This window comes from Oncorhynchus keta, chromosome 14 (assembly GCF_023373465.1).
Source record: "Oncorhynchus keta strain PuntledgeMale-10-30-2019 chromosome 14, Oket_V2, whole genome shotgun sequence".
Taxonomy (NCBI): domain Eukaryota; kingdom Metazoa; phylum Chordata; class Actinopteri; order Salmoniformes; family Salmonidae; genus Oncorhynchus; species Oncorhynchus keta.
The window spans coordinates 27,928,285-27,942,825 of record NC_068434.1 but is presented as its reverse complement, the minus strand read 5'-3'; the positions used below and the strand labels follow the sequence as shown (position 1 = coordinate 27,942,825).

Here is a 14,541-nt window from a genome sequence, read left to right as displayed (position 1 = left end):
TCTGTCCAGTGTTAATATCCACTGACAAGCTGCTCACCGGGACTCATTTCACAGTAGCTGTTGCCATTTGTTTCCACTGCTCGTATGAACAAGGTGCTGTCATCAAAGTCAAAGGGCCAAAATAATATGTGCATGTAGCTATATGAATTTCTCTTTTCCTCAATATTTCCTCTTTCTTCACAATCTCTCTTCTCCTCCCATATCCTCCCCTCTCCTATCTTATCTATTTTTCTACGGGCTTCATTACTCAAAAATGTTTCTCTCTGCATTTTTTATTGTAGTCTGATTTTTTTGATTGACAAAATTGCTAAATTGCCGAATGTCTGTGTGTTAATGATAAGCTCAGAGAACAAAGAAAACTGTCATCTGGCATCATATCTTCATGATATCTCAGAGGCTGGCGTGCTACTGTATAGTCAAAGGAAAATGAAACCTCGTAAAGTCCTTAATTTTCACAGCCACCTTTGATATGCCATAGGGAGGGCAATATTTGACATCTCTATATCAAAAACCTGAAATCATCTTCTGTTCCTGTGCAGAATCATTTGCGGAGAGAATTATTTATTTTTTATTTTTTCAGTGTTTAAGTCCACCTTTTTGGAAACCTTTTTTTTCTAAAAGTGTAGCTCGCCATATCCTGCTTCTCCTCAGTCACTTTTATTAGTTTGACTTTACTTCAGTGGTCACCAACCGGTCGATTGCATTGACCCACTTTTTTTCTTGCACTGGCTCTATGTACACTGTTATTGATATTCCATTCACCCAGCTCAATATAACATTGACAGGTTTAGGCTACTACATGATACTCAAATTTCCCTGCACCCATCATGAGGTTGCCTCAACATAGCCTATGATTGAAAGTTTTCAACACAGGTGCACAGGTAGAGAGATATCTGAGTAATCAAGGTGACAGACAGTGACACATTCAATACTGCCTTGAAAACTCTCGCCTGCATCTAGCTGATCTAGGGTGAAAACAAATGTGAGTTTCTATTGGACAAAGTAAGGTATGTTTATCCCTGTTTCCTTCCGTTTGCATCAGTTTTAAGACATGTTTTTCTACAGCATCGGTGGAATGAATACACCTCTGATCACATGCAAACAGTTCACTTCCATAGCGGCCACATAAAAACAGCATGATCATTTTGCTCATTGTATATATAATTCCTTCTTGCAACTATCTACACACTCTCCTCCTCCCTTCGCTTGTGGACTTCAGTGCACAACACATCAGCTGTCTGTGACCATGCGAAAATACTCCAATACTTCCAAACCTACATATCATGACTGCTAACCGCTAAACACAGCCTACATCATTGTCACATCATAGTCAACTAGAACTACTACAACTAGCGTTAGTAAACCCGCTGCAATCATGCAGTACAGTGTACAGTCAGAAAGCAGTTTAGCAGTTACACCAACGGACCACGGTGTTAATAAATGAATTAAACCAAAAGCTTACCTTGATTTAGAAGAGTTCCAGTGTTGGTTCTATAGCCAGCTATCTAACATAGCATCCCTCTGTTTGAACCAGGTGTTTAAGTAGGCTAAACTGGCTAGCTGCATTTGCTTGCTAAGTGAAAGTTTAAAAAAAAAATAAACCAAATATAGCTACTTAAATATCTCTCTCTCTCTCTCTCTCTCTCTTCTTAATTTTGGTAGAAATGTATTTGTTGAAAACTATTGTCTTTCTCTCTGAGATAACTAGTCACCATATTTTATGATCTGCTGTGCTAGCTAGCTGTAGTGTATGCTTTCAGTACTAGATTTATTCTCCGATCCTTTGATTGGGTGGACAACATATCAGTGCATGTTGCAAAAACTCTGATAGGTTGGAGGACGTCCTCCGGAGGTTCTCATAATTACTGTGTAAGTCTATGGAAGGGGGTGAGAATCATGAGCCTCCTAAGTTTTGCATTGAATTCAATGTACGCAAAAGAGGACAGAAGCAAGCCATTCTCTGGCTACACCATGGTGTTACCCTACAAAGTGTTGCTGAAGCTACTGTAGACCTTCGTTGCAAAACAGTGTGTTTTAATCTGAAAAGGATAACTTTTTTTAATGGTTCACTATTTAGATTTTTATGGAATTCAATGAGGAGGATGGTCCTCCCCTTCCTCCTCTGAGGAGCCTCAACTGACTCACACATAGACACACTTTCATACTCTTCACATATGTGACCGGCCAGCTCGATTCGGTCTTAAGTAGCAACATTTAAATTGTGTTTTTTACATTGGATTAAAGTACAGACTCAGAGCTAGAAAAGTGGATATCATACACTACAGTTAAGGAACAATGAGAAAGTAATTCTGCTTTGAAAGCTGATAAACTTGTAACCCCACTTTTGAGAAAATGGCCCTTGAGTGTTTTGGTACACCTACTTGGACAGCTTTTCTTTGTCTACACCCATTCCGCATTGTTCACACTTTCTTAAGCCTTAGCCCCATCCATCTCTTTAAGGATTCACATGTGAAGCCATGTACTAAACAACCAAAGATGTCAAGACTAAAGGCTGGTTTATATTACATCTATTGACAGTTGATGGAGTGACATCATGAACATTCTATTGTCATCTGACATCAAACTTGTCGTTGTGAAGTATACAGACAAAAACTACAGGCTGCATGACATTAGCAGCCTGGTTGTCCAAAATTGCATAACTGGAGAATTTTAAGACCAATAAACCCGCCCCTTTAAAAATAAATTTAGTATATGTCAATCTAGCACACCAGGCAACTAAAAGCAACTTTATAAACAGCTTGTTAGATGGCTAGCCAGTTCAAATAATGACCATATCATATAGCTGACAACGTCTTCATTAGCTCATTTGTATTCATTATTACAGGAAAATAAACTCAAAACAAGATAATTATTTACAAGTTAATGGTGAGCCAATCACAGAAAATAGCTTACGGTTGTGAGTATGATGAAATAATAACAGGGAATTCTACCAGAGCATTTTAGATCTTGGACACTGTCTCGTGGGCCTAACGTTATATCCTAATTTGACTTTGGTGCAGGTCATGTTGTTCTTCACATTACCATCTCTGGCAAACACATACTATATCAAATCAAATCAAAGTTTATTTGTTACATGCACAGGATACAGAAGGTGTAAATGGTACAGTGAAATGGTTACTGCATAGTGGAGTATTTTGTTTAGACATGTAGCTAGCTAGCTAAACAAGGAACCATAATCCCAACTCATAACATTACTACCCGGCATGAAATTGCAAGTAGCTAACCAACCAGGTTCATTGTTGGCATTGCTGGCTCTGAGATACGAATAATAGTTATTCACAGATCATACACGTAATGCTAGCTAGCTAACATTATGTTTTAACTTGCAAAGATAACAACTTTCGGACAAAATTAGAAATGTATAATATGTGAAAATTTAGCTAGCTCTTTTACGGGTATACGTGGATGAACGCTTCTCCCTCCCTGTCACGGATGCCATGGTTGCCCTTAGTTTGAAGTTGTAATCCAGAGACAGGTGTTTTATACAACAGCCTTCTGTGTGTTCTCTTTTTGACTCCCTCTACATATTTGCAATCAAAGCCATTTTCCCAATATCAGCGTTAGAAAGGATTACCTACACATACTGACCAGCTCATGTCATAGACAGAAAGAAGTGTGCTACATGGCAGACCATTCCAAACTCATCTCTCGGCATGTCCAGCTCACACAATATCTCAGACAATCATGGCTAGCGGGAAGGTTCCTGTCTTTTCCTAAATCAACTCGGCTCCAGTGATGGAAAAAGTACCCAATTGTCATACTTGAGTAAAAGTAAATATACCTTAATTAAAATGACTAAAGTAAAAGTGAGTCACCCATTAAAATACTACTTGAGTAATAGTCTAAAAGTAGTTGCTTTTAAATGTACTTAATCTTGAAACTACTAACAATTAGGAGGCCTGCGTCTTCTGACCATATCGTACGTGTAGGTATGTACGGCAGGACCAAATCAGAAAGATAGGTAGGAGCAAGCCCATGTAATGCTTTGTAGGTTAGCAGTAAAACCTTGAAATCAGCCCTTGCTTTGACAGGAAGCCAGTGTAGAGAGGCTAGCACTGGAGTAATATGATCAAATTGTTTGGTTCTAGACAGGATTCTAGCAGCCGTATTTAGCACCAACTGAAGTTTATTTGGTGCTTTATCCGGGTAGCCGGAAAGTAGAGCATTGCAGTATTCTAACCTAGAAGTGACAAAAGCATGGATTAATTTTTCTGCATCATTTTTGGACAGAAGGTTTCTGATTTTTGCAATGTTACGTAGATGGAAAAAGCTGTCCTTGAAATGGTCTTGATATGTTCTTCAAAAGAGAGATCAGCGTCCATAGGAACGCCGAGGTCCATCAGTTTTATTTGAGACGACTGTACAACCATTAAGATTAATTGTCAGATTCAACAGAAGATCTCTTTGTTTCTTGGGACCTAGAACAAGCATCTCTGTTTTGTCCGAGTTTAAAAGTAGAACGTTTGCAGCCATCCACTTCCTTACGTCTGAAACACATGCTTCTAGCAAGGGCAATTTTGGGGCTTCACCGTGTTTCATTGAAATGTACAGCTGTGTGTCATCCGCATAGCAGTGAAAGTTAACATTATGTTTTCGAATAACATCCCCAAGAAGTAAAATATATAGTGAAAACAATAGTGGTCCTAAAACGGAACCTTGAGGAACACCGAAATTTACAGTTGATTTGTCAGAGGACAAACCATTCACAGAGACAAACTGATATCTTTCCGACAGATAAGATCTAAACTAGGCCCGAACTTGTCCGTGTAGACCAATTTGGGTTTCCAATCTCTCCAAGAGAATGTGGTGATCGATGGTATCAAAAGCAGCACTAAGGTCTAAGAGCACGAGGACAGATGCAGAGCCTCGGTCCGATGCCATTAAAAAGTAATTTACCACCTTCACAAGTGCCGTCTCAGTGCTATGATGGGGTCTAAAACCAGACTGAAGCATTTCGTATACATTGTTTGTCTTCAGGAAGGCAGTAAGTTGCTGCGCAACAGCCTTTTCTAAAAAGTTTGAGAGGAATGGAAGATTCGATATAGGCCGATAGTTTTTTATATTTTCTGGGTCAAGGTTTGGCTTTGTCAAGAGAGGCTTTATTACTGCCACTTTTAGTGAGTTTTGTACACATCCGGTGGATAGAGAGCCGTTTATTATGTTCAACATAGGAGGGCCAAGCAAAGGAAGCAGCTCTTTCAGTAGTTTAGTTGGAATAGGGTCCAGTATGCAGCTTGAAGGTTTAGAGGCCATGATTATTTTCATCATTGTGTCAAGAGATATAGTACTAAAACACTTGAGCGTCTCTCTTGATCCTAGGTCATGGTAGAGTTGTGCAGACTCAGGACAACTGAGCTTTGAAGGAATACGCAGATTTAAAGAGGAGTCCGTAATTTGCTTTCTAATAATCATAATATTTTCCTCAAAGAAGTTCATGAATTTATCACTGCTAAAGTGAAAGTCATCCTCTCTTGGGGAATGCTGCTTTTTAGTTTGCTTTGCGACAGTATCAAAAAGGAATTTCGGATTGTTCTTATTTTCCTCAATTAAGTTAGAAAAATAGGATGATCGAGCAGCAGTAAGGGCTCTTCGGTACTGTCTTTCCAAGCTAGTCGGAAGACTTCCAGTTTGGTGTGGCGCCATTTCCGTTCCACTTTTCTGGAAGCTTGCTTCACAGCTCGGGTATTTTATGTGTACCAGGGAGCTAGTTTCTTATGAGAAATGTTTTTAGTTTTTAGGGGTGCAACTGCATCTAGGGTATTGCGCAAGGTTAAATTGAGTTCCTCAGTTAGGTGGTTAACTGATTTTTGTCCTCTGGCGTCCTTGGGTAGACAGAGGGAATCTGGAAGGACATCAAGGAATCTTTGTGTTGTCTGTGAATTTATAGCATGACTTGATGTTCCTTGGTTGGGGTCTGAGCAAATTATTTGTTGCAATTGCAAACGCAATAAAATAGTGGTCCGATAGTCCAGGATTATGAGGAAAAACATTAAGATCCACAACATTTATTCCATGGGACAAAACTAGGTCCAGCGTATGACTGTGGCAGTGAGTGGGTCCAGAGACATGTTGGACAAAACCCACTGAGTCGATGATGGCTCCGAAAGCCTTTTGGAGTGGGTCTGTGGACTTTTCCATGTGAATATTAAAGTCACCAAAGATTAGAATATTATCTGCTATGACTACAAGGTCCGATAGGAATTCAGGGAACTCAGTGAGGAACGCTGTATATGGCCCAGGAGGCCTGTAAACAGTAGCTATAAAAAGTGATTGAGTAGGCTGCATAGATTTCATGACTAGAAGCTCAAAAGACGAAAACACAATTATTTTATTTTGTAAATTGAAATTTGCTATCGTAAATGTTAGCAACACCTCCGCCTTTGCGGGATGCATATCCCCATATGGTCACTAGTGTAGCCAGGAGGTGAGGCCTCATTTAACACAGTAAATTCATCAGGCTTAAGCCATGTTTCAGTCAGGCCAATCACATCAAGATTATGATCAGTGATTAGTTCATTGACTATAATTGTCTTTGAAGTAAGGGATCTAACATTAAGTAACCCTATTTTGAGATGTGAGGTATCATGATCTCTTTCAATAATGACAGGAATGGAGGTGGTCTTTATCCTAGTGAGATTGCTAAGGCGAACACCACCATGTTTAGTTTTGCCCAACCTAGGTCGAGGCAAAGACACGGTCTCAATGGTGATAGCTGAGCTGACTACACTGACTGTGCTAGTGGCAGACACCACTATGCTGGCAGGCTGGCTAACAGCCTGCTCCCTGGCCTGCACCCTATTTCATTGTGGAGCTAGAGGAGTTAGAGCCCTGTCTATGTTGGTAGATAAGATGAGAGCACCCCTCCAGCTAGGATGGAGTCCGTCACTCCTCAGCAGGTCAGGCTTGGTCCTGTTTGTGGGTGAGTCCCAGAAAGAGGGCCAATTATCTACAAATTCTATCTTTTGGAAGGGGCAGAAAACAGTTTTCAACCAGCGATTGAGTTGTGAGACCCTGCTGTAGAGCTCATCACTCCCCCTAACTGGGAGGGGGCCAGAGACAATTACTTGATGCAGACACATCTTTCTAGCTGATTTACACGCAGAAACTATTTTGCGCTTGGTGATCTCTGACTGTTTCATCCTAACATCGTTGGTGCCGACGTGGATAACAATATCTCTATACTCTCTACACTCGCCAGTTTTAGCTGTAGCCAGCACCATCTTCAGATTAGCCTTAACGTTGGTAGCCCTGCCCCCTGGTAAACAGTGTATGATCGCTGAATGATTCGTGTTAAGTCTAATACTGCGGGTAATGGAGTCGCCAATGACTAGAGTTTTCAATTTGTCAGAGCTAATGGTGGGAAGCTTCGGCGTCTCAGACCCCGTAACGAGAGGAGTAGAGACCAGAGAAGACTCGGCCTCTGACTCCGACTCGCTGCTTAATGGGGAAAACCGGTTGAAAGTTTCTGTCGGCTGAATGAGCGACACCGGTTGAGCGTTCCTACAGCATTTCCTTCCAGAAACCGTGAGAAAGTTGTCCGGCTGCGGGGACTGTGCCAGGGGATTTATACTACTATCTGTACTTACTGGTGGCATAGACGCTGTTTCATCCTTTCCTACACTGAAATTACCCTTGCCTAACGATTGCGTCTGAAGCTGGGCTTGTAGCACAACTATCCTCGCTGAAAGGAGAGTACAGCGACTGCAATTTGAAGGCATAATGTTAATGTTACTACTTAGCTTCGGCTGTTGGAGGTCCTGGTGAATCGTGTCCAGATAAATCACAAGTGAAATATAGTGAAACACAGCTTTGCCTTTTGTTAATCACTCTGTCATCTCAGATTTTGAAATTATGCTTTACAGCCAAAGCAAGACAAGTATTTGTGTAAGTTTATCAATAGCCTAGCATAGCATTATGTCCAGCTAGCAGCATGCAGCTTGGTGACGAAAATCAGAAAAGCAATCCAATTAAATTGTTTACCTTTGATGAGCTTCCGATGTTTTCACTCCCGAGACTCCCAGTTAGACAGCAAATGTTCATTTTGTTCCATAAAGATTATTTTTATAAACCGAAACTCTGAGAGCCACCAGCTGACCACTGACGCAATGTTGTCGTTCACGCTCGTTTTTTTTTATATATTTTTTTTTAACCTTTATTTAACTAAGAACAAATTCTTATTTTCAATGACGGCCTAGGAACAGTGGGTTAACTGCCTGTTCAGGGGCAGAACAACAGATTTGTACCTGGTCAGCTGGGGGGTTTGAACTTGCAACCTTCCGGTAACTAGTCCAACGCTCTAACCACTAGGTTACCCTGCCACCCCAAAAATAAATAAAGCCTGAAAAAAAAAAGCCTGAAACTATGTCTTGTGACTGTAGACACATTAGGGAAGCCATAGAAAAAGGAATCTGGTTGATATCCCTTTCAATGCTCAATGGTCCTTCTGTAGCTCAGTTGGTAGAGCATGGCGCTTGTAACGCCAGGGTAGTGGGTTCGATTCCCGGGACCACCCATACGTAGAATGTATGCACACATGACTGTAAGTCGCTTTGGATAAAAGCGTCAGCTAAATGGCATATATTATATAGGAACGCAGAGGTTTCAAAATAAGAGTCACTTCCTGATTGGATATTTCTCAGGCTTTCGCCTGCAATATCAGTTCTGTTATACTCACAGACAATATTTTTACAGTTTAGGAAACTTTAGAGTGTTTTCTATCCTAAGCTGTCAATTATATGCATATTCTAGCATCTTGTCCTGAGAAATAGACCATTTACTTTGGGAACGTTATTTTTCCAAAAATGAAAATACTGCCCCCTAGTCTCAAGAGGTTGTTAAGTATCAAAAGTAAATGTAAATCGCTAAAATATACTTTATCAAAAGTAAAAGCATAAATAATTTTGCATTCCTTATATTAAGCAAACTAGACGGCACAATTACATTAAAAAAAACATTTTTTACTGATAGCCAGGGGCACATTTCAACACTCAGACTTCATTGACATCAGAAGTGTTTGTGTTTAGTGAGTCTGCCAGATCAGAGACAGTCGGGATGACCGAGGATGTTCTCTTGATAAGTGTGTGAATTAGACAATTTCCTGTCCTGCTAATAATTCAAAATGTAACTAGTACTTTTGGGTGTCAGGGAAAATGTAAGGGGTAAAAAGTAAGTTAATTTCTTTAGGAATGTAGTGGAGTTAAAGTAAAAGTTGCAAAAAATAAATACTAAAGTACAGATACCACAAAAAAACTATTTATGTAGTTCTTTAAAGTATTTTTACTTAAGTACTTTACACCACCGCTAGGCTCATAATTTAACAATTGTATCCATATTTACAGATAGCATAGAAGTTTGTTATTAAGTCACATGAAAGTTCACATGTTCCAGAAGGCATTTCTGCCAAAAAAACACATTTTGATTTTTAAAAATTCAAATGTCTCTCCTGTGAAGTAGTGACATATGCCTCGTTTCCTGAAACGAGTCACGTATGCTGCTGCTACTCAGTTTATTATCTATCCTGATTTCCTAGTAACTTTTATCCAGGGCCAGCTCCAGAATGAATCAGTTGGATGGATTTTGTTAATGGGTCTGGGGAAGCATACAATTTATCCTACCGTTTCTATCTATCTGCGTGCCAGTTATGAATATTTTTATATGCGCATTTTCGTGGAAAAGTTTAATTTCAATAGTAATGTTTTCGTTTCTCAAAATTACTGTCATGTGGTTAATCATAAAAATTTGAATAAAAATAATACAAATGTAAAAGTTCAAATTCAACTAATACAAGAACACCAGCCTTTGCCATATGGACTCATTGATACACCATGATCCATTGGCAGCTATAGAAATTAGCGCATGGAACTCAAACACAGCCTATTGGCCAATGCAGCAGTAGGCCTATAACTTCAATTGTTAACTAAATAAAATGCATAGACCTAAAGCTGACAAATAAAATAAGAAAATAAGCTTATTTTTTTAAATAGCTGTGAATTGTTTCAAATCACAAGTGCATAGGCCTATGCCTATGCCTATTTGGGAAGCCAGAAATTTTGGCAGCGCGTGTGCCAATAGGCCTAATAGCTGATTATAGAGTTCCGGCTGTCATTGAAAAGCATCTCAAATGTGTAAAGATAATGTGTCTTGAGTATCATATGAAATGTTGAGACAAGAAGAAGGGGAGGGGCGTGTGGCGAAGATATGGGCATCTCTCTCCAGAATGCTTGCACTCAGCTCTCCAGAATGTGCCTCACTGTCTCCCGCCAATTATTGCACATTCATTGTTTCATTTGTGTGAATCTAATTGCCCTGGGATTGTTTATTTTGATCACATACAGAGACAGAGGGGTGCTGTGCTGTTTCGCTCTCTCGGATGCTTTATCTGAGATTGATGCGTCTCTGTTGTGTGCGTCTCGGTCAAATAAATTAGAAATATATTTCAATATTTTATTTGGACAGGAAAGGAGGTACAGTAGGGCGGGCCACCCTTAACCCAGGTCCTGCTTTTACCCCTACCTACTGTATATGTACTATACATATTACCTCATTTACCTCAACTACCTCATACCCCTACACATTGACTCGGTACCGGTACACCTTGTAAATAACCTTGTTATTGTTATTTTACATTGTTACTATTTCATTTTTTACATTTTTTTTAAACTTTTTAACTGCATTTTTGGGAAAGGGCTTGTGAGCATTTCAAAGTAAAGTCAACACCTGTTGTTTTCGACACATGTGACAAATAACTTTTGATTTGATTTGAAATTGGCATCTGTTTTGTCTGTGGAGGAAGCAGTTATGTAAGGCAGTTTTCTGTCATGCCATTGGTCTGACAGCACAGCACAGTTCATCTCTCTCCACACTGATTGCTACTCTGTTATGGAATGTGGCACAACTTATTTGGTTGTCATTTTAAATATTTCTACACACTTCTGCTTCATGGAGAAATTGGGTTGTTGTGCGCTCGGACGCAAAAATTCACTTTCAAAAAAAAGATATGTGAATGGGGAGTGAGTGCGAGCCTTACAAAAACCCAGGTTTCAGCAAATAAAACGCCTGATCTATTATTAACTGTTTTCCTGATTTCTTTATTGGTGTATGCCTTTGACCCCTTTTTCTCCCCAATTTCGTGATATCCAATTGGTAGTTACAGTCTTGTCCCATTTCCGCAACTCCCGTACAGACTCGGGGGAGGCGAAGGTCGAGAGCCATACGTTCTCCGAAACACGACCCAGCCAAGCCGCACTACTTCTTGACACACTGCTCGCTTAAACCGGAAGCCAGCCGCACCAATGTGTTGGAGGAAACACCGTACAACTGGCGACCAAAGTCAGCGTGCATGCGCCTGGCCCACTACAGGAGTTGCTACAGTACGATGGGACAAGGACATCCCGGTCATCCCTAACTCTGACAACGCTGGGCCAATTGTGTGCCGCCTCATGGGTCTCCCGGTCGCGGCCAGCTGCAACACAGCCTGGGATCGGACCTGGGTGTGTACTAACACCTCTAGCATTGGGATGCAGTGCTTTAGTCACTCGGGAGGCGTTTTCCTGTTTTCTGAGTCACATTCATAATTGAGAGCATTATATATTTGCTCAGATGTCTTTTCTCGAAGTACAATGCTTGTTGCTTGTTGTTCTTTGTTCATCACAACAATAAAAAAGGGAAATTTATGCTGGAAAGGGTGCCATGTGCCATATGCACTGTAGACAAACTGGCGTCGTTGTCCAAGCAGCATAAAGAGAGCTTTAGAGAGAGTGCATATTTATCTCTTTCAATCTCTCTTTCTTTCTGGCAAGCCTCAAATGAAGGAGATGTTTAGTGCCAGTGCGCTTCGGAGACACTGTGTGAAATGTATTGGCCCTGAGCCCTGCCATTTGACACACAAGACATGGCTAACAGATCTGGTGCCATTTCCATTCTCCTCCTGCTCCTGTGTAAAGCTGACCTTTGCTTCCTCCTGGCTATATTTAAACTCTGAGCACCGGAGACTGTCACTGGGAAATTATATTATGAATGCTCTCCATTTGTCTGCCCTGCCGTATATTCTCCTTGCATACAATTATATATATTCATATTGTACTGTTGCAAACAAGGGCAGTGGTAAACACCCAAGCCTTCATGTCCAGAGCAGGCACCTGTATTATTCTGTACGTAAATCTGAGAAGCTCCATTTAGTATGATATGTTACATTTCGTATGGTATGTATTAATTTGTGGAAGTCCATCACCCATTTTGTATGATATGTTTTGAATTACAATTTGTATTGTATGTTATGAATTTGCAAAACGTACAAGGTAGAAATTTACCAAACGTATTATGTTACAAATTCTAGCTAGGTGGCTAACAGTAGCTAGCTTACTAACGTTAGCTAGGCTAGGGGTTAGTTAAGTTTATGTTTAAAAGTTAGGAGTTAGGTTAAAGAGTTAATGTTAGGGTTAGGGGAAGGGTTAGCTAAAAGAGTTCAAGTTATGGTTAGGGTTAGCTAACATGCTAAGTAGTTGCATAATAGCTAAAAAGCAGTAAGTAGTAGAAAAGTTGCTAATTAGCTAAAATGCTAAAGTTGTCCGTGATGAGATTCAAAATCTCAACATTTGGGTTGCTAGACGTTCATGTTAAACACCCATCCATCCACCCTGACCAACCATCCTACTTTTGTTTTTTCCTTAAGTAACCATCTGTCTTACGTAACCATATCAAACATAACATATGTTAATTTTATGCTTATTATGTTATGTCTAATCTATGAGACCAGGCTGGAGCAGGGTAACAGTTATGTGGAGCTTCCCTCTGAGCTACAGACTCATATATATTACTGTACAGAGCAACTGTGTAACTGTATGGGCAGTACACAGCATGTCAATACAGAGTTATAAATAAATAGCTAACAGTGCACATCATACCAAGGACCAGAGAGTTGACCTTTTGTAGAAGCACAGTCTATAAAATGTCATGGTTTACAGACATTGATTTAGTCATTAGACGCCACTATTTTTAGTCATAGGAATGTGTGTTGATAGAGCTTATGGAAACACCATTACTTTCTCATAAAATATTGATCCTCTCCCATCTCTCTTTTTGTATGTGCTGCAGGTCAGATGTGGGTTTCCAGAGGGTCCTACAGGTGGATCTGGAGGTGGACAGCTTCCTGGGTCCACTGGGCAGCCGCTGGATCACGTGGCAGGTTGAGTACCCGGGCAGCCATGCCACCATACAGGAGGCAGAGACAGAGATCCGGCTTGCCCAGAAAGACCTGGGGGGCATTGTGCCCCTGGCTATGGTGAGTGGTGTCACTCAGTCAGTCAAAGTCACTACAACACATAGAGCAGATGGGCTGTGCCAGAGTTCTGAAATGTGTGTGTATCCTCCTGCTGTTCAGAACAGCATCTTATATTTACTTTTATACCGTAATGTGATTAAAATATATTGAACAAAAATATTATCGCAACATGCAACAATTTCAAAGATTTATCTGAGTTATAGTTCATATAAGGACATCAGTCGATTGAAATAAATTCATTAGACCCTATCTAAATCTATGGATTTCACATAACTGGGCAGGGGTGCAGCCATGGGTGGGCATAGGCTTACCTACTGGGGAGCCAGGCACAGCCAATCAGAATGGGTTTTTCCCCACCACTGGGCTTTATTACAGAGAGAAATACTCCTCAGCAGAAATACTCCCCATGGTTAAGCGTGTTCTGTGGTTGTGAGGCTGGTTGGACATACTGCCAAATTCCCTAAAACTACCTTGAACATTCCGTTCTTTGGCAACAGCTCTGGTGGAAATTGCTGCAGTCAACATGCCAATTGCACACTCCCCAAAAACTTGAGACATCTGTGGTATTGTGTTGTGACATTGTGTTGCCTTTTATAGTACCCAGCACAAGGTGCAACTGTGTAATGATCATGACGTTTAATCAGCTAAATGATATGCCACCACTGTCAGGTGGATGGATCATCTTGGCAAAGGAGAAAGGCTCACCAACAGGGATGTAAACAAATTTGTGCACAACATTTTTCAGAAATAAGGTGTTTGTGTCTATGTAATATTTCTGGGATCTTTATTTTCAGCTCATGAAACATAGGACCAACACTTTACATGTTGCGTTTATATTTTTTTCAGTTTAGTTAAATACAAATGTAAGAAGAACGAAGAGTTAGTTTACTGTATAGTTATCGTACATTACAAAATCAATATTAGATCTGATATAACTACACTGATTTGCAGACCTGTAGCTCCAGTGTTTTGCCTGTGGAGTGTGTGTTTTGGCATGGAGGAGTGGGTACATGTGGCCCTCAGCAGGCCCTGTGTCTGGGGCCCAGAGGCTCTCTGTGGCCTGAGGCAAGGCCTGGAGGTGTGTGTCTCTCTTAGGTTGCTATACAGATGAGCCTCTGCTGGGCAGATTCATCAAAGCTACTCTATTTAACTTCACAGAACATCTCACCCCATTTGCCTTGGTTTTCTAAACAGAGTTAGATCCAGAAAAGCAACTTAAAGATGCCAGAGAGATCAATTAC

At 40.5% G+C, this 14,541-nt stretch overlaps 1 protein-coding gene across 1 annotated transcript in view; it reads left to right on the top strand.

The window, feature by feature from the left end:
- Positions 1-14,541, top strand: part of LOC118393138 (transmembrane protein 132C-like) — a 220,518-nt gene that overhangs the window by 149,277 nt on the left and 56,700 nt on the right. The window contains exon 4 of the mRNA XM_052461454.1: positions 13,114-13,300. Within this exon, the coding sequence (XP_052317414.1) occupies positions 13,114-13,300 (187 nt within the window). The remainder of the gene's footprint in view (positions 1-13,113; positions 13,301-14,541) is intronic.